The sequence below is a fragment of the Prunus mume genome, linkage group LG7, assembly GCF_029339155.1.
Source record: "Prunus mume cultivar Tortuosa linkage group LG7, ASM2933915v1, whole genome shotgun sequence".
Classification (NCBI taxonomy): Eukaryota; Viridiplantae; Streptophyta; class Magnoliopsida; order Rosales; family Rosaceae; genus Prunus; species Prunus mume.
In genome coordinates this window covers 17,140,464-17,163,034 of record NC_142704.1, presented here as the reverse complement: position 1 = coordinate 17,163,034, position 22,571 = coordinate 17,140,464, and the positions used below count along the sequence as shown (strand labels likewise).

Genomic DNA, 22,571 nt, shown 5'->3' with positions numbered 1-22,571 from the left:
AACTCATGTATGTATGTATCCTTGTACTTGTAGGTTATCAATCACAGGATAAACAAAGAAGTCACTGAAAATGCTCTTGGCTCATTGTCAAAATTCTTCGATTTGCCAATGGATCAGAAGAATATATTCTTGTCTGACGATGTAAGAAAGCCAGTGAGATTTGTGACTAATTCGAGGGACATGAGTGTAAAAGCCTCTAAATTTTTTAAAGAAAAATTAACACTAAAAATGATTATGTAGGAGTCCTACTCACTTGAATTTATGAGAGGTGGTAGGGCCGCAGCGGCAAGGGCTGTCTGGAGGTTAAGGATTGGGGTTTGAGAGAGGAGAGGGAAAATGTGAAAGAAATTGGGTTTTGGGGATTTGGAGGCTGCTGGAGTCGAGTAAGGATGCTGGTTCTTCCTTTTTTTTCTTTTTCTTTTAATCTGGCTCAAAATGACGCCGTTTTGAAGCCAGGTAATTTTATATAAAATAAATAAATAAATAAATAAACACGCCTAGACCAAAATAAGGTTGTTTTGGCTAGGCATTTTTAAAAAAAAGACAGCCTCGCCTGCGCTGTACAAGGCAGCAGCACAAGGTCCCTCTCGCTCATTTCGTCGAATAGATGGTGTGCGCGCCTTAGGGTCGCACTCCAGCAAGCATGGGGTAGCATGAGAACTTCACCCTTATTTTTCCAACTGTCATGGGGTCGCCTTACCCTGTTTGTCCCTCTGTGCGTCCACCCTGGGTTACCATCATAATACTCCATTATTAGAAGCCCTTAGGCTTATACCTAATAAAAAAACTAGGCAACCTTATTCCTTTTTATAGCTGCTTTATGCTTCAATATAAAAAGCCTTTATGATTTGTTAAAACATGACAGTTTTATCTCCTCATGGTCACCTTATAAAACGATGACACATTATGATTCTTGAAGATTCCCACTGACAATTTAGGGAGAGGGTCGGAAATCATTGTGTTTATTTATACAAGTACTTGATGCATTACAACTTGGTTTATTTAAATGCCCATATGATTTTCAAATAGTCTCAGTTTGCCCTCTAATATTTCAAATGACTCAATCTCTCCCTTGACTTCCATTATGTGACCAAGGTTACCCCATTCTGTTAGTTTTCAGATAAAAACAGTTAAATCAGTTGAAGTGGCATGGGTATTTTGGTAAATTTAACTATTAAAAATTAAAAGATTCAAATTAAATATAAAAAATGCTTGAAATTAGTTAAAATAGGTTATTAAAAAATAAAGATAAAAATGTCCTTTTTTTAATCCCTAATCGTCAACTCCCACCACCTTCTCCCTCATCTCAACCAGCCCAACTACCCAACCAACCCACACCCAGAAAAAACCCACCCCACCTTCTCTCTCTCTCTCTCTCTCTCTCTCTCTCTCTCTCTTCAACCCCCTCCCCCCAATTGTCAAAAGGTTCAAAACTCACAAATAAAATCACTAAATTGACGTCAGATTTCGCATATGTGGCAGTCCAGATCTCCGTTGGTGGCTGCCAAAGAAAGAGAGAGAATTGAGAGGAGAAAGACATAGGGTGAATTGTTAGTAGTGGAGAGCAGATTTTTTGGCAGAGAGAGAGAGATAGAGAGTAGGAAGGTTGCTAAGTTTTTTGGGTACCTTTATTTTGACAGAGGAATGGGGATGGGAAAGGTGGTTGCTGGGGTTGGTTGAGATTAGGGAGAAAGTGGTGGGGGCTGATGATTGAGGGAGAAAAAAAGGAGATATTTTTATCTTAACTCTATTTTAAATAATTTCAAACATTTTTTATATTTATTTTGAATTTTAAATAGTTAAATTTATCAAAATACTCATGCCAAGTCAGCTGATTTAACGGTTTGATCTAAAAACTAATGGAATGGGGCAACCTTGGTCACGTAATAGAAGTTCAGGGGGAAATTGAGTCATTTGAAACGTCAGGGGCAAACTGAGATTATTTGGAAACCACAAGCTGCATGTCAACAAATAAGCCTTACAACTTTATTGTTTTTAAATACCTCATCACAAGTATGTTTTGGGCCTATTTTCTGCTACACCATAAAATATGTATAGAATCTATAGATACATATATATACACATTATTGTGCCTATATTTGATGATCTGTAATCATCATCTTGTAAATTTTTTTTTTTCACTCGTACAGAGATTTATTTCTCATAAAGATGTTGAATCCCAACAGCATCTTCAAACCAAAATCAACAAACACAAATGTTTTCATCTATCAACTGTCAATTGTACGAAGAAATATGTATATGTATAATACGTGTACAACCATTAACACAAATATAAATGCTAAACCCAACATGTGCTAGGGATACGTAACACTATGCCCATTTCACATTTGTCATTAACTTGTATGGTCCTAGCCTTTGTCATTTTGCCTTGAATGACACAGCCAAAACAAGAGGGGCTAGACCAGCTTGGAGAGGGTAATTTGCCCTACTATAATCGGATTTTTAGGCTCAATTAATAATTGTTTTGATTGATCGCGTTATATGAACGGTGCATTTATTAGAAAACGAAAAATGGTATCAACTAACCATATATTTATGTGATGACGACGGTGGAGCATACCCACCACCTGCGCGTCTAACTCAGCTGCATAAAAAGTCATACATTTCGCAAGTTGAATGCATTGAGAATGCATGACTTGTCCATTCTTGAAATAGTTATGCAATTCTTTCCATTAATTGTGAAACAAACTTTGTCTCCCTAAATATCTAACGCATTATTAATTACGCTACCGCAATCATACGTATTTATTATTTTTCGTGATTTGGAATGGTTTATATTCACGGTTTCGAAAAGTTTAGAGAGAGTGGAGGCTGTCTCATTCCAAGACTAAAGTATACCAAGACTTATTTGAAGACTTATTTGAAGACTTATAAAGGGTATCTTTGCCCTAAAATGGTTTATATTTAGAATTTAGCATCACATGGTGACAAACTGTTTGACGAAAAAGAGAATATTTATGATAAAAAGCAATAAGCATATTTTGTAATATATATATATATATATATGAGAGTAGTAACTCCATTCCCTTTTGTGCAAGATGGCAATGTCCAAAGGTGAGCTTATCCCAGAAATACACATGGAATCTGTGCAGACTGTGACACCGTTGAGAATAACGGAGCCACGACAAGCACGCCAAGTGTTGACGGCAGACCCTATCGGTTCGGGAATATTCAGGCATTGCCTGCACATCCTTCTTTACCACGCAAAGGCAAGCCAAGATGATGCTCGTTGGTTTCATGTTGGATGGCTCAAGGAGTCACTGGCAAGGGCCTTGTTGGAGCAACCAATATTAGCTGGTCGGTTTCGAGAAGGAGATGAATTGGAGATTGTGTCAAATGACAGTGGCATTAGACTTCTTGAGACAAGGATCCCAACTTCCTTGTCTGAGTTTCTTGATTTTAGGGGCAGCAGAGGCAGAAAGGATGCAGAAGCTGAGCTTGTGTTTTGGAAAGATATTGATGAACAAAATCCTCAGTTCTCTCCACTTGTTTATGTTCAGGTAATTAATTAAGTAAGAAATCATATGTAGGACCTCGGTGTTGAATTTATGGATCAAGCTCTTTTATTTATTTATTTATAATACTTTTGTGTTTCTTAGGTGACCAATTTCCAGGGTGGAGGATGCTCAATAGGAATTAGCTGCAGCCTTCTTCTGGCAGACATTTTGTTGAAGGAAAACTTCATCAAGAAATGGGCTGACATCCACAACAATATGCTTTCAAAAGATGATCTACCTGCAGCACCAATGTATTATTTCCCTAACACTAAAAAATGTACTGATAGCTCCCCCACTAGCATATTTAGCTCAAATACTAGCAAAAAGTCTAGCCAAACTATGATTTTCACTATCCCGGGGGAGCATGTGAATTCGGAGAATGATTATGCATTTCAATTTTGTGTTGAAGAAGCAGAGCGCAAGTTTGGTACCAAAATGGCTCCCAAGTGGTCCTTGTTTTTGAAGACCAGGTCCTGCAATTCAATCAAGGTTGAGAACTTTCCAAAAGATGGACTTATTAAGCCGAAATCAGGCCTTCAGAGTGAAATTGCAGCAGCAATCTGGGATGATTTTGGCACAAATGATGTCGAATTTCGCAAAGGGAAAAAGCCTGCTCTTGTTTCGTATTGGATCGGATTCGTTTCCGGTGGACTCGTCTTGGCAATGCCATCAGCTGATCAAAAGGGTTGCCCTGATGAAGTGAAAGTGATTGTCACAATTCCTTATCAGGATGAATTCTAGCAGTCTTCAAAATCACAGTTTCTGTCAAATTTGTGTTTCTATCTAAGAAATGTGTCTCTATTTAATTTAATCCATCAAAATTCATGTATGATTTAGTGCAATGAGATCCAAAGATATAAAAAGTGCATGTGTTTTTTATGGTATATCAGAAACAAAATTGAGCTGCATCCTAAATGATATTTTAACAAGCAAATTGGTCCTTTTGTACTTGCTAAGTTGTTGGGTAGTGGGGTAAGAAAATTAATACTATCCCTCCGTGTCTGTGACCAGTCATATTTGATGAATCAATGAGCAAAGTAATTAAAAGGGCAGCTTTCTATTAATGGCGTAAAACTTAGTTGCAATGGGAGGATAGCATTGGTTTGCTATTTCCGGACAATAATGTTACGCCACATAAAAGTGTTATCACGTATGTAGTGCTATTCCCGTCTTATGGAAATCTTTCTCCTATTGAAGTTAATTCGATAATGGGCCATGGTTATTTAATTATTGAGCCATGCCTGAAGATGCAAGTCTCCCAATTGAGCAACTTTGCATTTAGTAACAGCAAGGGCTCTTTAACTATCTCACAGAAAACTTGTGGAGCAAAGTGCCATGGTTCTCTCTTTCGTCAGCACATCATCTTAACTCTTCACTCTCAGAATTCCACAATGCTTACTCAAATCTCTGTATATACATATCAGGTTGGATGTCAACATGATCATCCTCCGTACATTACCATCTTATGGCCGTATAAGTGAAATTATATCATCTCATGACGTTAAACGTACAACTTCACTCTCAATAATTGTGATCTCTATATCTACACCATGTGAGGCAATGTTTGCTTGCTCTTTAGAAACACTTCATATACATATTTCAAAAATAAAAACACACTCTAACATGAAAAGATGTGTTCTCATTGAAGTGGTACCTTTTGATAAAGAGGTGCAATCCAAGAGTTACATGGATTTCTGAATTTGAATAACACGAATTCATTAGAGACACAAACTCCTCTATAAATAGAGGAGGGTTCTCTGCCAAAGGGATATACAATTCAACCAATGCTCTTCTCCATCTAATTCTCTAAAAGCAAACCATCTAGAAGTTATATCCTGCAATATTAACTCCTAGATATTCTTGAGCATCCTTGTATCCACATAGCTATAAGCTAAGGCTTCATTGTATCCACATGGCTTATTTACTCAACTCCTCTGCACACAAGTTGTGGGGTCAAATAAAGTCCAAAAGATAGTGTATTTATATGTGTCTTGAAGCATCTTTCGTCTTACCATAGCCATATCCATACAACTAGATATCCAACACAACTTAAACCCCCTTAGCTCTCACAAGAACCCTAGCTCTCTTTTCTCTCACCATTTGCTCAAACCCTTTGATGCTCTGGAAAACACCATTAAATTCCCTCTTGAATTCCCTTGTGTCTCTCTCTTCTTATTAACCTAGCCCTGAAATTCCTATTTATAATGCATAAGACTTTTACTACAAGTTAACTAGGAATAGTAAACCAAAACCCTATTAAATAAAATAATAGGAAAACCAAGTCAAACACCCCAAAACTTCAAAATCACGTGCGGCACTGTTCACGTGGCGATCGATCATCAAGATTGGGCGACCGGTTGCATGGAGTTGAAGAGACAACCTGAGCTCTCGATATAAAGGGACTAGTCACCTGTCCAACGGTGACCGGTGGCCTGTCCAATGGTGACCGGTCGCTGGCACGCTATTGCCCATTTCTTAGCCTTATTCTTCTCATCTCGCTGCTCACTTTGCAGCCTTTGGTTCCTCTTCCTTCTCCCACATCATATTTGATAATTCCACTTCCAATGGTCCTTTAATCCACACTTCAAGCACTCTTTATTGTCCTCAAATCTAGAATTTTCACCATTGCTTGACTTGCCCCTACGCTTGCTTGAATGACCACGCCCTCCGGTCCTCGCCACGAGGCCTTCACCTTGAGAGCCATCACCAGAACGTGGAACTATCCTGTGATGTGTCAAGATGTCTTGCATTAAGTCTTCATACTTTAGAGTTTCCTTGCCGAACATAAGCGTCATGCGAAAGTGCTTATAAGACAGAGGCAGAAATGTCAAAAATATCACGGTCTTATCATCCAACTTATAAACCTCATCCATTCTTTGCAAATCCACAATACACCTATTAAAGGTGCTGACATGCTCCATCATACTTGCGTCTTCCTCCATCTTTAAAAAGTGAAACTCTTCCTTCAAGAAGAGCTTGTTGGACAACGATTTTGACTCAAATATCTCTTCGAGTTTCTCCCTTGTATACTTCACAGTGTCTTTTATCACATTACACAACACTTCATTTGTGAGATGTTGTTCTATGGACCCTTTAGCAAGCTCGTCTAGGTTGTCCCACTCCACATCCGTCATAGTGTTATGCTTCTTTTCTTTGCCTGCCAAGACTACATAGAGACCCGGCTGCTTAAGGACGTACTTCATCCTCCTTTGCCAAAGCATAAAGTTCTCATTGTCGGTGAACAACTTCAACTAAACCTTCACACTAGACATCAGTTGTGTTGTCTTCTTGTTGCTTGTCATTATCAAAACACTGCCGCTCTTAAAATTGTAAGGGCACTTGGGCATAAACCAATACCCGCTGCCGAACTAGGCTTAGATACCACTTGTTGTGCGGAAACACTCCAAGACTTTGTCGTTGATATACTATGCAACATCACACAGCCAATAAAACACACACCCACACCGAATAGAGAAAGCAAACACACAATAACACAAAGATTTATAGAGGCTAGGCCTTATGCCTACGTCCTTTTGGTGATCCACTAGAGAAATTCACTAGTATGTAAGAACAATTTTGGTTACTACTTAAACCCCCTTAGTTCTCACAAGAACCCTAAAGCCTCATTTGGTTTATGGAAAATGAGACTTGGGGATGGGAAATCAATTACTTTCCTATGTTTGGTAAGTCCAGGCATAGGAAATCGTTGCATGTCCCATGGGACAGTAAGGGGGAAAGTGAAGCCATTCTCCCAACTTGGGTTTTGTTTTCCCTCCTCATGGAAAAGTTTGGGAAAATGAGCCAATATTAAATAAACATTTTTCATGACCATTTTCTCCTCATTAACAATTTAGAATTACAATATATCATTAAATGCTTTATTTTTTTATTTGATTTAATATGAGTATAATTGAAAATTTATACAAACTTTGTTTTTCATTTCAACTCAAAAAAAACATGGGAAATGAAATAAAGTGATATCTTTATTTCCCATGATTACCAAACGTGGGAAATGAAAGATTCATTTCCCATCCATTGGGAAATGACATAGGAAATGATTTCCCCTCAAATTCGTTCTGTGAACTAAACGGGCATAACTCTTTTTTCTCTCACCCTTTGATGCTTTTGAAAGCACCCTTGAATTCCCTTGTGTCTCTCTCTTCTTAGTAATCGAGCCCTGAAAGTCCTATTTATGATGCATATAACTTTTGCTACAAGTTAACTAGGAATAGTAAACCAAAATCCTATTAAATTAGGCTAAAAAACCCCAAAAATAATAGAAAACCCAAGTCAAACACACCAAAATGTTGAAATCACGTGCGACACTGTTCACATGCCAACCGATCGTCAGGACGACCAGTCACATGGAGTTGAAGACACAATCTTAGCTCTTTGTATAAAGCGACTGGTTACCGGCACACTACCACTCCTTTCCATGACTTCTTCTTCTCCTCTCGCTGCTCCTCTTGCAACCTTTGGTTCCTCTTCCTTATCCTGCGTCATGGTGAGCCAAAAAACTTCAACACATTGTTATGCTTCAAAATAGAGACGTAATAGCGTCATGCCCTATTGAAAACGTAAAGTATAGTATAAAACTCAGACACTATAATATCACGCTCTCGGAAAAACGGAAGAGGTGCCAGAGGAAAACTTAGTGGTAGGATAAATTTTAAACAAACAATGTATATTAAAAATAAATAAATTTTTTGCTTCAACTGAAAATCAAATAACACAACAAAATAGGTTGACAGCACAGCTCTACCTTTTACAGAAACTAAATACAATTTATTATCACAATCCACTCATCGCATCAACTCCTCAAGATCATCTTTTACTCTCTCCTTGTTGTTAGTCACCATAGTTTCTTCGCACTTCTCATGCTTCCATGTCATCGAAAATGATCGATTAAATTGACCAACCAAAACTGATTACTTCGTGGACCAACCTGTTTTGATAGATGCTTTACGTTGCAGCCCATTTCCAAAAGTTTGCTTTTCGATGCTAGTTTATGCTAAAAATTGGTGAGACCAAATTATGTCCGTCGCACCAAATTTCTTTATTACGTTTTGCCCACCAAATGATGCATCGATTTATTTTTCACTTAGGCCCACTTTAAACCTTATTTATTTTTATCAAGACTCTAACATGCTACAAACATATTCCATACACATCTGGTGATCACCTTGCTGCTATGGGTCACAAATTGTCTTTGGGTTGGCATAGTTTTGATGATATGCCTTCTTCTCTAGGGCATATTTTGCATGATGATAGCTTAAGTCGGGCTTCGCCTCAAAGCGTTCTTCGTTAATTTCTTTTCTCCTGGGGCTTGCCCCGCCATGTAACCCAAAAAAAAAAAAAAGTAGATGCCTCGGATAGCGTATGTATTGTATTGTTCATACTTTCGGACTTGGGCAACTTGTGAGCAATACACTTCAGACCAATCCAAGGATCCTGTGGACTTGCTTCACCTTTTCAAGCCCATAGAGAGCTACCTGTTTATTTTTATTTTTTGGTAACAACAGCTACCTGTTTATTCGATACTCGGTTACCTCGCTTCTTATGTACCACAACACTCCTCCCCTCCGCAGTCAGAATCCTATGAAACGACTGCACGGATCCATCAAAGAAATTTAAATCCATCCATTACTGATTGTCCGCAAAGCTCAGAGTAACTTGGTAATTTAAGCATGTCAAGACTTTGAACAACACTTCCTAGGTTGAAGTGGGCATGTTTCTAGCGGGTGGCCGATTGCCGGCCTAAGTTTACACAATTTTTGGTTAGCAGAGAAGTATGGCTCATCACTTTGCCTTGTACCTAATGTTTTAGATTTGCGGTTTAGAGCAAGCGAGCAAGGTAGGAAATTTCAGGGGGAGTGAGAGAGAAGTGTGAGGGTTGGGCTTTTAGAGAGAGAGAGAGAGAGAGAGAGAGTTAAGCTTTAAGCTTTTGGCTTTTGAAAAGAGGGAGAAGCTTGTTCAGAAATGGAGGCCAGCAGCAGCAATAGTAGTAGCAAGAGTGGCTTGGTGGTGGCCAATGAGAGAAGGCCAAGTGGGGTAATCCGAATAGAGAATCCGTTTACTTTGAAAGTGGGTCAAGTATTTACAGGCTTTGGCATAGGCTGCGGTGTTGGTATCGGTGTTGGTCGCCCCATAAATCTAGGTACCGCTCTGTCTATTGAACTATCTCTTTTTCTTCCACAGCTTTCTCTGTCTATAGTCTAATTTTATGTGGAAGATGGACTTGGGGAAGCTCTTCAAACCCAAAAATGCTGAAACCCATCAGACACAAGTTGCTAAGAAACCATGTATTGCTTTTCATTTTCTCTGTCATTGCCTTTGTTGTTTGTTTTTGGAACTTGGGTCTGTTTGGTTGCTGAGAAAATGTAGGAAATGGGATAAAGCTGCCATTTTGAATTTTTGGTATATCGTTTTAGTAGGAACCTTTTTATTCTAAGAATTTACAGCAACTGCACGGATGGTTGGTTGGTTCGGATTTTGAATTTGATTTGTTGCTAATATGCGTGTAATGTTTGTGAAGTTAGAATTTGGTTGTTCTGAATCTGAAGTTTGTGCATTGTTATCTTAATCAATGTGTATTCATGAGCAGTGTCCATTCTCAAGCGATGGATTGTCTGTCAGCTGATACCTTTAGATATCAGTTATTTTCAAGCATGCTTTCAGCACATATGTTTTCAAAGACTTAAATCTAGAGAAAGGAATAGGGTGGCAAGAGACAATTCTATTTTGCAAAAATATCTTGATCCATGCAATTCAGTATTTGAATGATTGATAAGTGATGAGCGTTTAAGTTGTGCAACTTTGTATCTTTTCAAGTGGAGATGCTATTGACAACAATACTATCAAATTTCTCTTCTATGGTTGTTATGGTTGTAGCAGATATTAGTTAACCCACTTATTGATTTAAATTATGTACACCAGGTGCAATACCAGTACTAAATCAAGTCATGGGTGCCACACGAGGTGCTACTGATGCATTATCTGGCGTTAGCAGACATGTAAATAACTCTGTAAGTCAAATATCTTCTTCTTTTCATTTTTCAGTTTTGTGAGTATCATTGTCATTGTCATGAAAAGAGGAAGATAAAATGATTACTAACACTCAAAGACTTCCTCAAGCTCTTATTCCCATTTATCATTCTTCAGTTGAGGAAGCTGGGAGCAAAGAACATTGAAGCAGGCATTGGATGTGGAGTTGGTATTGGCCATGGTTTTGGAGTTGGTATGTCATGTTATGCGTTTCTAGGGAATTCAATAGTACGTTTTGTTTCATATATTTGCATTTTCTGATGCACTATTATGGAGACTAATGTTGACTAGTTCCTGGTGAAATGCGTTGTGACAGCTGGTGCTTGGTTTTTCATGTTCTGTATGATATGTCTTGCCTAATTTATAATCAGAATATTTGGTGATGCAAACAGATTTATCACTATATATTGATGAGTTGTAGAAGGGATTCATGTTTTATTTAAGTAGTGCAATTTCATGCATGTGAAAGAAAGTTTTAGCTGATTTTCTTGGGCAGGCTATCTGGCATTCAACAGCCCTTCAGCCTATGTAGTTGTTTATGTGCATTCTTGATAACAGTACATATTTTACATTTGGGAGTCTTGCACTGTTCAAACTCTTTGTCCTGTGGAAGGAATTTGATCAGGGGTGCAGATTTCTGGAGTCATAACAGAACAGTTTTCACGTTTCAACAAGAACAGATTCTTCTGTTTAGATTTTTATGGTTGCAATTATTTGAATAGTGACTTCATGACATTGTTCCAAAATGTACATTGCACAGTCTTCTTTATAAAATCCAATCGGCATTATATCCTTTGACCTCATGCAATAAGATAATACATCAGTGCTCTGTAATTCGTGCATTTTAACAATATTCGTTTGTGATAGCTGAATTGTTGATTTCCAATTGCAGGCCTTGCTGTGAAGCCGGGGGTGTTACATCAAATTCAATTTCATCTTGTAGTGAGTATTAGTTTCTCTTGTCATGAGTTGTTGCTTGTTACAGTCTACTGATTCATTAACTCTATATTCTCTAGCAAGGGATCACAAAGATGATGGTGAAGTTTGGAGTTGCTCCCAATTTAGCCATTGGTCAAGGTGCCATCCCAAGTTCTTTGCAAAGGGCCATAGGCATTGTAAATGATCCATCAAGCCAAAATCCAATGGAAAGTAACATGCAGTTGTCTACAAAGCCACCAGACTATAAATCTCAAGGTTTACCTGGATATGGGAATACTGGTACTGCTTCAGGCTATGAAAATTTTACATCAAAAGGCTCTCCAGTTGATACACCTTTTGGCAGTCGAACAGAAAAAGTTCTCAGCAGTTTTCTTCAGAATCCAGTTCTGAAAGGAGAGGAAAGTGAACCAAATGAAGCGGTATGTGACAGATGGAACATGATTATTTGTCAAAGAACCATATAAAATTGTTATGAAAATGTGTGATACGAAGATTGCATTCTAAAGTAACTTGTTCCAATCTTACAGGAGAGCCAGGGGGCATGTTTGTCTTCTAATTTTCTGCTTCATTTTCTTTGGGGAGGTGTTTGCAGTAGTTTGTTTTGATTCCAACTATAATCACTTGCAGCAGTGATTACTGTAAAGTTCTTAGTCAATATATCTAAACGCTTGGGGAATTACTTGTCTGCCTACTAGCAATGGGTGGTTCTTTTTTTACTTAAAAAGGATGTTCAAAAGTGTGGAACTGCATTTATCCATTTCATGGGAAGTTCAACTGAACCCATGATTCTCATGTTGGTGGGTGGGTGGGCTGGCTGATCCCTCATTATCTAATCTTTTCTGTGATTATCTAATTTTTGGTTTTACCTGTGTAGGCTGGACGCTTGAGGTTGGAGAACAAAATGCTTCAGATGGTAATGTTTAATATCGGCTCATAGCTACCAGTTTATTTTCATGCAAATTTTTGGTTGTGTTTATTTTGTTTTCCTTGTTTTTAAGAAATTGATCTTAGATACATGTTTGATATGATGATATTGCCTGGTAAAATATCAGTAACCACTGGAAAAGTCTAAATTTATGGAAAGCATTCTTTAAGAGGGCTCAAGTCATGTTAATATCCTTTCTCTCTTTTTTATACTTAGAATTGTCAAATTGAAATTGCCTATGCATCAGATATTGAAACACCAGCAAGTCATTGAAGAGCTCATGGAGGAAAACGAGAAGCTTCGCCATGTACTAGTGGAAGACCTGAAAATACCACCTAGCAAGCTGCAAGCAAGTTTTTCAAGTAAAAACAAATCTCCATGTACAGATTGTTTTGAGTGTCGAAGAAAACAGAGAAAAAAATAGATGAGGTATAATGATTCTGTTAGAGTTCAAGTGCCTTGACCAAAAGAACGACATTAACTGATACGGCGATACCCCTTGACTGGAGTTTGGACCTTCATGGCTTGGTTACCCAACCATGTAAGGAGCATGAGCTGGGTTCAATGGGTGACAAACTAATTAAAGAGATACAGGTAGAGTCCAAGTTACCTTACAAAGAAATGTATTCAACAAGGTAAGCATTACATATACAAACCCGTTGAGGTGCACTGGTTAAACTTCTGGGGTAAATCAACCTTCTTGTTTTCAGATACCTTTATTCTTTACATCTTCCTTTACATTTAACATGTTTGTAAGGCACAGCAGAGTGCATTTCTTGTTAAATTGAGTTCAGCTTTCATTTTCAGTGCTGGTAATTTTTATCCATGTTGCTGGTTTCCAAAATCCAAATTTAGCAGATCATGTCACTGTATTATCTCTGATTTATTCATATTGCTGGTTTCATTTTCTGCGCGGTCCCGACATGTAAATGACAGGGTAATGTGATCGACAAGTATGGAGTTTTTCCATGAATTTTAAAGAGAGATTTATGCAACACATCATTCACACATGCCCAACCTAAGCACAAGTGCTCACGTGCAATGTTGAACAAGTTCAAATGTTTTAAGCACAAGACATTCGGCTTGGAAAACATTCTGATTACTTTTGAACTTTTGGTTGAAAAAAACTGGGTGTGTTACGTTACTCAATTAATAATTAGTCATAATAAAGTGATTAACGAAAGTGGTTTGAAACTCTCTCCTACCATTACTGGTTTCTTGCTTATTGACTGTTGTCATATGATTCAGAGTAGCCAAGCCTAAAGCCTCCAAATGTCTCTTTGAAGGTTTGGCTGTTTTGAGCAGAAACCATGAGATATCCCTATGGCCATGTTTGGGGACTGGAATTGGATTGGAGGTACACTGGATTAGAGAAGATAACATTAATCCAATCCTGCATTTGGTACTATTCATAATTAAGGGACTGAATTAACTAAAATATACTATTGCATGGCCTAGCAGACATAATTCAATTCAACTTAATCTAATATTTTGACGGGATTTATAATCTTACTACATTTAAACTCAGTAAAATTAGATATTTTTCAATCGATATTGTTTTTAAGCCATCAAATATTTAACTAGGATTATAAATCTTATCCAGTCACATAATTCAGCTCTGTAAATGTAATCCCTAATTTAAATGTAAATGCATTAAACACCTGCTTTTCTTTTACCGACTTACGAAATTGAGCTCCTATGTGGCAGAGTTGGATGCTCTTTACTTGGCAATGAAAATTTTCTTTTGACCAAAAAAAAATTGCATTGAGGACCTTTATTTGATGTGGGGTCTTGCCCTGCTGTCCAACTAAGTAAAACCCATCAACATTGAAAATGCCACAACATTAAGTGCTGTCTGTCTCACCGTACGAGCTTTGTGGCATCATCCATCCACACAGGACATGCGTAAACCATAGTCTATTAAAGTGAAAATAATTATAAAAATAATAACAAGAGTCTATGTTTAACAAAAATTCTATATCGATATGAATAAAATAAACCTATTGACACGTCCATAAGCGCGAATTGAGAGATTAGTATATATAATAAGTGAACGGCAACTTAGCATAAGGCTCACCTTTGCGTTGTCACATGCACTATGTGACATCAATGTAGAGGATCAAGCTCATACTAGTTTCATTTGGAAAAGTTTTAACGTTTCAATTTGACAAAGTTAAGAACATGTATGTTCAAAGCAAAAATAAGCTCCTTAGGTTCCATGAAAACAGGCCTATTAGTCATGGGTTCCATGCTAATGTGTCCCAAACAAGAGGAGGAAGAAGGAGACGTTGGTTTGTACCTTAGTGAGGAGCAACACCGGGTCCCAAATCAAACCATGCATGTTTAGCTTGACATGGTTTTCTAAAGGCTTTTAGAGAGAACGATTGGTTTTGGTGTTATTTTCATCATAGCTAGAAAAAGGCAAAGGATGAATCTTGAGTGTTGGCTTTTTCAAATGGTATCCAATGCTTAATAATTTTTCTTTCTCATGAAACGACACAACTCATATTTGCTTTAAGAATCTAATCACCAAAGCATGGAACGCATCCTTTCCTTGTGACTTATATAAATTAACATCTCCAACATGACGAGTACTTCCCATAATCCAATTGCAGAAATAAGGTGGTGTTTGGTTGGTATAGAATATAGAAGAATGGGAATGGAATGAACGTGATTCTATTGTTTGGTTGGAAAAAATTGAAATTATTAATGTAATGAACAATACAAGGTTTTTTTTGGGTCTTTTTTGGTGATTGGGTTTTACGCGAAAATTCAATTTGGTAACTGAGAAAAAAAATTTAGCCAAATTGGTTACTGTGTTTTTCAAATTTTACAATTTATAAACATTTTATTAACAAATTGAGGTAAATCTTGGGTTGAAATCAAAATTGTGATGTATGTAAGGAAAAATAAAAAAGCCAAACCAAATTAAAATGAAATCAACAACTTAACAATATATTTTGGTGCTATATCACCTTCATTACATCTCCTTGCCATCCAAAGTCACAATACGGTTCTCGCTCAATTGATTCAGGCTTCAATATAGCATCCAATCTGTGACCTTATACCTCACAATTTTGATTTGAACCCAAGTTTTCCCCCAATTTATTAAACCTTAATAGCACAACATACCCTAACTCATTGAGTTAGAGGAAGAATATTGAACCTACTTCCTAAAAAAATAAAAATAAAAATTGCACTTAACTTTGGAAAACACAAGATGAAACAAAATGTATTTAACCATATATATATATATATATATTACACTTTGGAAAATCCACAATAGACCAAATTGAATTGTGTTTTCAATCGTGAAAGTACAACCTAGTGATCCAAAATCGTATTTAACCCTCTGTATATATATATATATATATTTATATTTATATTGGGAATTCAAACACAAGATCTAATCATATTTGAGGTTTCGAGCTATGGTTTAAATTTAGGATTTGGAGTCTCTAGGTCGGAATTTTGAGGTCCCAATAGAACCTCAAATTCTTAAGAAGAGATGAACTAGACACATGATCTTAAGTTGTATTGATGAAAGGACATTGCTTGGGAAGGAGGCATTTTCCAACTTTCTGCAAATTACAGTTTAATACATATGCAAAAATAATTCATAAAAAGCACAAAAAGAAAAATTTCTACACACATATCAAACTCGGATTGACAAAAAAATAAGAGTTCCTACAGAGAAAAAGGCAATTATTTTCCATAAATACACCAAAATGCACAACAACTAAATCCCAAAACAGTACAACATCAAGCTGTATTGAATCGATTTACAAGCCATGTGAGCTAGAACTGGGAAACTCTCTCTCTCTCTCTCTCTCTCTCTCTCTCTCTCTCTCTCTCTCTCATGTTTGTGGGGCTAAAAAACCATGTGCACATCACTTTCCAATTCATGTTCTTATGTCACATGCATACTTAGCCCCACCTTCAATAACCATTCATTCCCTGTGCTTTCATCACCGGAGGCCCATTCTCCTTTAACCCTTCTAACCCACAATAACAAAAATTGAAAAATAATAATCCAAAGTCCTATCCCCAAAAGCATTTCACCATCCCATTTCTTCCACATAATCCTACCACCTAACCCTTTTCCTCCCTCAAGAAACCCAAGAAAAAAAATATGGAAAAATAATAAAAATAAAAACTTTTCCTCCCTCATTCCTTCCCCACCAATTCCACTACACAACAATGACACCATTTGCACCAATTCATCACTTCTCCATCTACCAATTCCAGCAAGCCAACTACCCTTTTTACTAGGGCATCTAAAATATCTTTTTCTTTTTCCTCCTTTTTTTTTTCCTTTTGTAATTAATTGGTTGAGTTTTTTTAAAGCTGTTTGGTATATTCTCCCATGCACCTTTATCTCACAGTTTGTGTATGATTATGTGTATCAGTGTATGTATCAAATGGTCTTATGCAAAAGATACATTACAATTCAATAAGAATCCATGATATCCATCCAACTACTAGAGCCAGGAGTCCAAAAACATCTTTTTGTGACATGAAAAAAAAAAAAACCCTTAATAATGATAAAAATAAAATACATAGGAAGAAGAATGATTTGGGTAAACTTGGATTAGATTCTAAAGCCTGCTTAGTATTGTGTGGCAACACAAGATTAAAATTAATGTTTTTTTCGTTAGATCGTGAATCCAACTATTAATTAAATATGTTATATTGTTAGACTGTGAATCGGAATTATGTATGTATAACCGGATTTATAAATGTAGAGTTAATTAAAACTTAGGAAACACAAACAAGAATCATGGATCTCTCTTATTATTCGACTAGTCATCATGAAAATGCAACAAAAGAAGAGCTATTAAGTAGATCCAACAAATGTGTCCAAACACCCTGCACCCTGCACCCTCCTCTCATAAATCACAATGGAGCTACCAAAAACCATCAACAAAACCAACCCAAACCCAAAAGAAAATTTAAAAAAGAAAAGAAGAAGGGTAACAATAAATTTTAGGAAAACAAAGAATACACAGATATACTAATTAATCTAAATCTACATAAATTAATTTCAAAGGACAGCCTGTGTTCTAAGCAAGGACTAGCGCAACTCCACCCAAGAATGCCACCAAGGCCATGCTAATCCCATGAACAAAAGCACCTGAGTCTGGACTGGATGCGACTGGGGCTGGTGTCTGTGCAATGGAGGATCCTGGAGGTGAGCCGGGTCCCGGTACAGCTGGTGCAGGTGGTGTGTTACTTTCTGGGCCTGGACTTACTGGGCCTGGGCTTACTGGGCCTGGGCTTGTTGGGCTTGGGCTGGTTGGGCCTGGGCTTGTTGGGCTTGGGCTGGTTGGGCCTGGGCTTGTTGGGCTACTTGGTTCCATAGGTGGGGTGGCAGCAGTTGGTGGTGTAGCCACCGTGGACGGGGGCGTTGCGGTGGTTGGTGGGGTGGCTGAGGTGGTGGGAGGAGTAGCTCCAACGGTACTAGGTGGCGGCGATGCGGTGGTTGATGGAGGTGGTGCCGCCATATATGTCGGTGGAGAGGCAGTGGTCATCGGTGGGGCGGCGGTCGGCGGCGGCTTTGGCTTGGAGGGGGTAAAATATTTTGGTGCCGAGGCTGGGCCTTGAGCCATGGATAATGCTACAAGAGCTAGTAACATTGTGAGGGTGAGCATGGCACGTGTGAGAGCCATGGCTCTGTGAAACTGGAGTGCCACAGAAACGGAAAATAAGGTTGGATAGCGCAAGAGCTGAGACACAGTGAGTGAGTGAGAGAGAGAGAGAGAGAGAGAGAGAGAGTGAGAATTATGTGAGGAATAGGGGTTGGAGAGGTGAGGTTGATATATAGACTCTGTAGAGTAAAGGAGTACAGAATCTTTATTGTGGCAAACATTTGAGTGCTTGGAATTTCATAGCACAAGGGCAGCTGGTTGACACCTATGCATTGAGAATGACCTTTTTTGGTTTTGTCAATATTGTACAAATTATTTTGATAACACTAGTTTACAAAATAAGAGATGACGAGAGTCGAATTCTAATAGTAAATATAGAGATATTAATGAGATTATAACTATAATCGTAAATGTAGCGATATTTTATTAAAAATATCAATTCTTTTTCAGACATGATATTCGTTCATTATTAAAGGATGGACTGTCTTTATGATAGCGAGACTATATCGATACAAAATTTGCACAGCAAAAGAATGGACCTATGTGTTCATTATCAACATATAGGTGTATGACTTTGGCATGCATCATTTACCCAACAAGAAAATATTTTATTTTCCCACAGACATTAACTTAAAAGCATGAAACTGCCATGAACCAACCCGTCCCAAAAGCAATTTCCCATCACAGAATAAAGAGAGACAGAGAGGAAGCTGCGCAAAATTGTGGTGGACATTGATTGATTGTATAATTTTTCTTTTTCTTTTTCTTTCTTTTTAATGTGTCCACTCACTTGTTGTTGGGGACTCTGTAAATTATAAAAGTCATTTGGGGACTTCGTCTTGCGCATTGTGTTATGGGCACACACCACAGAGACTTTCTGGGTAACTTTGTCCCACCAAACTTGCACGGGAATCACAGTGACAAAAGCAGCCACCAACATACAATAATTTGAGGAACCCTACATTTTGGTATAACTCACATCAATGAGCTTGCAAGTATTCATTCAGGCATATAATAAATCATTAATTGCTTCATCAGTTTTCTTTTTCTGTTCTGATATGTAGTCTTGAAGTAGATATTATGCAGAAGGGGCAGAACCATGAATTTTTCTACGGAAATCTTTATTCTTTTACTTACAGTTTTTATAATCTTTTTAGAAATAAAAGTATACATTAAATTATATAAACAAAATATAATAAATGCAACCAAAAAATATATTTTCAAAATAAAAATATTTTCAACTAGAATTGAAAGTGTACCTATTTTTATTGTTGCCCTACAACTAAATTTATAAAGAATTGGACTTTTTTGAACCTTAATAAGTTAATACATGCTAAGTCATATATAAAACAAGTCAAAATATAAGTTTTATTTTTTTCCCCAAAAACCTCAATGGGTTGTAGCCCATAGTGTTTTGCCAGTGATTATGTTGTCAGATTATGAATTAATTAAGATCGTCGATTCATATAAAAATGTATTAGGTTTTACGATTTCATGACGGAAGTATGTGACAAGATAGCATTACTCAACATTTCATTATATAGAGTCCCCTTCTATTGAGGGACACCATTTAGGGTACCTTACGAATTATTTTTGACAATGCAAACCATCTATTTTTCAAGTCTTCATTCATAGGCCATCTTTGCAAAAATCAGAAAAATTGAAAATTGCCAAGGTATCTAATTGCTAGCAACAAAATAGATAAACACGGTGTTTCAAGAAAAGACTAAAACTAACAATAATCTAATTGAGTGATCAAAATTTTTTGGCTTCAAGTGATTTTTTGCAAATATGATATTTGAAGGAATATCTAAAAATTTGACTGTTCGGATCATTAAAAAACAACATGTGGTGAGCCCTACAAAGGTATTCAACAAATAAGTTTATTTGTGTATATATAATATTCACATGTTTGTAAAGTTTGCTTTTCAATGATTACCATGAGAGCATAGTCACCTTTACACCCATACCAGTCCACTTGTTCTACCTTTGCTCTAGTTTTGACAATGTTGTGCTAAGAAAGCTGGAGAAGGAGGATGCAAGTACAGTGATATGTGGCCACAATTTTTGCCCCAAGGCCTCAGTCATCAGATTCTAATGGCCATAGACCCTGGGGATGCAATGCAGCTAGCCAGCATGTGTCCTGTGTTTGTTTGTGTTGTCAACCGTAGAAAAAATTGAGTGGGGACTTTCTTGCGATGTGCCAATGCGCCATAGTTACTGTTCAGTTAACATAAAATATTTGCCATCTTAGTATATTATGTTTTAACTAGACAATGGTATAAAATTTCCAAATGAAATTTTCATGTGGAGGTGTTGAGGAAAAATTAAAATTTGTGCTTTGGATTTTGATTTGCATATATGGAAATTCGATGGATATCTAGCCTTAGCTCTTTGCAAGGAGTGAGTGGATAGAAAAGGAAAGCACTGCAGCCTGCAAAACAATTCCATGCCTTCATCCTGACATTTTATCTACTTTCTATCAAGAACAGTCATCGTCCCGTTTATTCATGTACATGATCAACATGAGCTTGAATCTAGCAATCTTGAAGTAAATTAAAATATATAATATAGTTTTCTCTTTTCTTCTTAATAAGAAGAAAGTGACGACATACTGTGAGAGGCATGCCAACCGGTAATAAGTAGACAATTGCATGACCTCACACAGTCTGCATGGCGACATGTCTCCACTTCATCGTAACGTTTTTTTTGGTAACTTGGATTTGGCACATCCCCACGAAGATGCAAATTTCCTTATTCATGTAAAGTTTTATAAAGATTACTATTTGTGAAAGATGGGATAATGTCTACATAGTTAAGTTTATAAAATAATGATTTTTAAAAACCAATAATTGTATACAATGATGGAAAAAAGGGGATGATTTGTTTATTTATTTATTTTAATCTCCAACATTCATGATAGGGATTGATGGCTATGTCTGAGATGAAGCTTTCAAAAGGACATGGTTTCTCTATTGCTACAGCCTACGGGCACGGGATATGAGTGAAATACTCTTTAACTATTTGGCATATGAAAGAGCACTAAAATGCTTTACTTGACTAAGACAAGATCCAACACAAAACTTTACACCAAATCAAGTCCTAGCTAGTAGCTACTAGGCCCCACAAATGGCATCTTGTTTTTAGATTTTTATTATGGCACACCCAACTTTCCGACGACGGCCAATATTAATTGTTCAAATTTAGGGGAAAGTTAAAAAATTTCTTCAATAGAAGCTACAAGAGTGTTCTCAAACAGGAACTATTACTGTAGAAAGTCGACAATATTGACAGCATCTGCAATATCGACATCATAGACATAATCCCGAGCATCTGCACTTAGAGATTGTATATTTATCTGCATTTCACAGTATCTTCACCATCCTAAGAATTTTTTTGGGTGAACAAAGATATGCTTATATCTCTTGTCTTTGGGTTGGAATAAGAACTTTTATGCTGCCCATTATTTTGAGCCAAATGTAGGGTTTGTAGCATTTTTATGAGGTGTCATCAAAATGGTAGGACCACAGATTAGAGAACATATTCATGAATTGAAAGGGGAAGAAGAGGAATATTACTTGCCACAGAAAACGATATGATTAATCGTGATTGAGCTCTGTCTGGTTTTTTATGCCCCCATCTTTAGATTTTTAATAAAGTTTCAGTCTCCTAAACAGAGCTAAGCTTTACTTATGTGATTTTATTGCAGAAGTTCTTTCTTTTTTAAGTTCCATGATTGCTATTAAAGTGTTCGTTTAGTTTCACAGCTTGCAAATTAATTCAGTAAACATTAGTTCTCTTTTCTGTTCTCTTCTTTTTGTTTTATTTAGTAAAGTATCAAAAACTCTCAGAGTAAATGTGGGAGGTAAGTTTTCAATTGACTTGACTTATGGGAATTGATCCATGATTGTTAATCCCATTACTATTTGTTTTCATTATCACTCTGAAAGTGTAACACAATTAACAACTTTTTTACAGTCAATTTTCAACAGCAACTTACTTGTTACTTAAACATCAAAATGAGTCAACGGGGTCTAGCCAAGGAAAAGAGACATTGACTTGCAAACCAACGGTTTCATGTTCGAACCCTCATGGCACCTTAGTAGTGTGTGTGAAAAATCCTTCCTCCTTGTAATTTAGACATCGCTTGTATTCCCAACAAAAAAAAAACATAAAAAAGAACTCAATAGAAGGAGTTAATGAGGTTTGTCAAACAATTACTTCCAAACCTCAATTAATATGTAGAAATGACAATTGAGCTTGAAGAAAATGTTGACTGGTATAAAAAGCAAAGTTTTAACCCTACAAATATAAATGCTTTGAGCTTGACAGAAAACCAAACAGCATCACTGCCGCCAAGTTTGGTTTCTAAAAGCTAAATAAAGGATTGTCACCCAGAAGGCTAAGTTCAAAGAAAATATGGAAAACATTGAATTCTATCTTCAGCATTATCTGTAAACAAAATTCACCCAGATTGGACAGCAATTACCCAAAGTA

The 22,571-nt window shown here is 37.0% G+C and overlaps 3 protein-coding genes across 5 annotated transcripts; 2 read left to right on the top strand and 1 right to left on the bottom strand.

The window, feature by feature from the left end:
- Positions 1-3,021: 3,021 nt before the first annotated feature.
- LOC103337028 (HXXXD-type acyl-transferase family protein) lies at positions 3,022-4,402 on the top strand. Its single transcript, XM_008240167.2, has 2 exons — positions 3,022-3,521; positions 3,621-4,402. The coding sequence occupies exons 1-2, from the start codon at positions 3,060-3,062 to the stop codon at positions 4,257-4,259; spliced, it is 1,101 nt and encodes a 366-aa protein (XP_008238389.2). The 5' UTR covers positions 3,022-3,059; the 3' UTR covers positions 4,260-4,402.
- A 4,583-nt stretch (positions 4,403-8,985) lies between these two features.
- On the top strand, positions 8,986-13,232 carry LOC103337027 (dynamin). 3 transcript variants are annotated; one of them, XM_008240165.3, is made up of 7 exons: positions 9,013-9,675; positions 10,455-10,543; positions 10,680-10,755; positions 11,455-11,504; positions 11,579-11,920; positions 12,376-12,414; positions 12,674-13,232. In XM_008240165.3, exons 1-7 carry the CDS (start codon positions 9,498-9,500, stop codon positions 12,848-12,850), a joined length of 951 nt encoding a protein of 316 aa, XP_008238387.2. In that variant the 5' UTR covers positions 9,013-9,497; the 3' UTR covers positions 12,851-13,232. The 3 variants fall into 3 exon arrangements, with proteins under 3 accessions (XP_088897988.1, XP_008238387.2, XP_008238388.2); XM_008240166.2 differs by lacking the exon at positions 9,013-9,675 and adding an exon at positions 9,684-9,820; XM_089041862.1 differs by lacking the exons at positions 12,376-12,414; positions 12,674-13,232 and adding an exon at positions 12,029-12,177 and having other exon boundaries at positions 8,986-9,675.
- Positions 13,233-17,190: 3,958 nt separating this feature from the next.
- Positions 17,191-18,217, bottom strand: LOC148915619 (uncharacterized). The gene has a single exon (XM_089055631.1). The coding sequence runs from the start codon at positions 18,093-18,095 to the stop codon at positions 17,490-17,492; it is 606 nt and encodes a 201-aa protein (XP_088911757.1). The 5' UTR covers positions 18,096-18,217; the 3' UTR covers positions 17,191-17,489.
- Between the last annotated feature and the right edge of the window lie 4,354 nt (positions 18,218-22,571).

What these genes read in the sequence shown, in the direction of transcription:
- LOC103337028 (XM_008240167.2), top strand. Translation starts at nt 3,060, where the DNA reads ATGGCAATGTCCAAAGGTGAGCTTATCCCAGAAATACACATGGAATCT. An exon ending in CTCCACTTGTTTATGTTCAG is followed by an intron (nt 3,522 to 3,620) that starts GTAATTAATTAA and finishes TGTGTTTCTTAG; the next exon opens with GTGACCAATTTCCAGGGTGG.
- LOC103337027 (XM_008240165.3), top strand. Translation starts at nt 9,498, where the DNA reads ATGGAGGCCAGCAGCAGCAATAGTAGTAGCAAGAGTGGCTTGGTGGTG. An exon ending in TGGTCGCCCCATAAATCTAG is followed by an intron (nt 9,676 to 10,454) that starts GTACCGCTCTGT and finishes TATGTACACCAG; the next exon opens with GTGCAATACCAGTACTAAAT. An exon ending in TGGCCATGGTTTTGGAGTTG is followed by an intron (nt 10,756 to 11,454) that starts GTATGTCATGTT and finishes TTCCAATTGCAG; the next exon opens with GCCTTGCTGTGAAGCCGGGG.
- LOC148915619 (XM_089055631.1), bottom strand. Translation starts at nt 18,095, where the DNA reads ATGGCTCTCACACGTGCCATGCTCACCCTCACAATGTTACTAGCTCTT.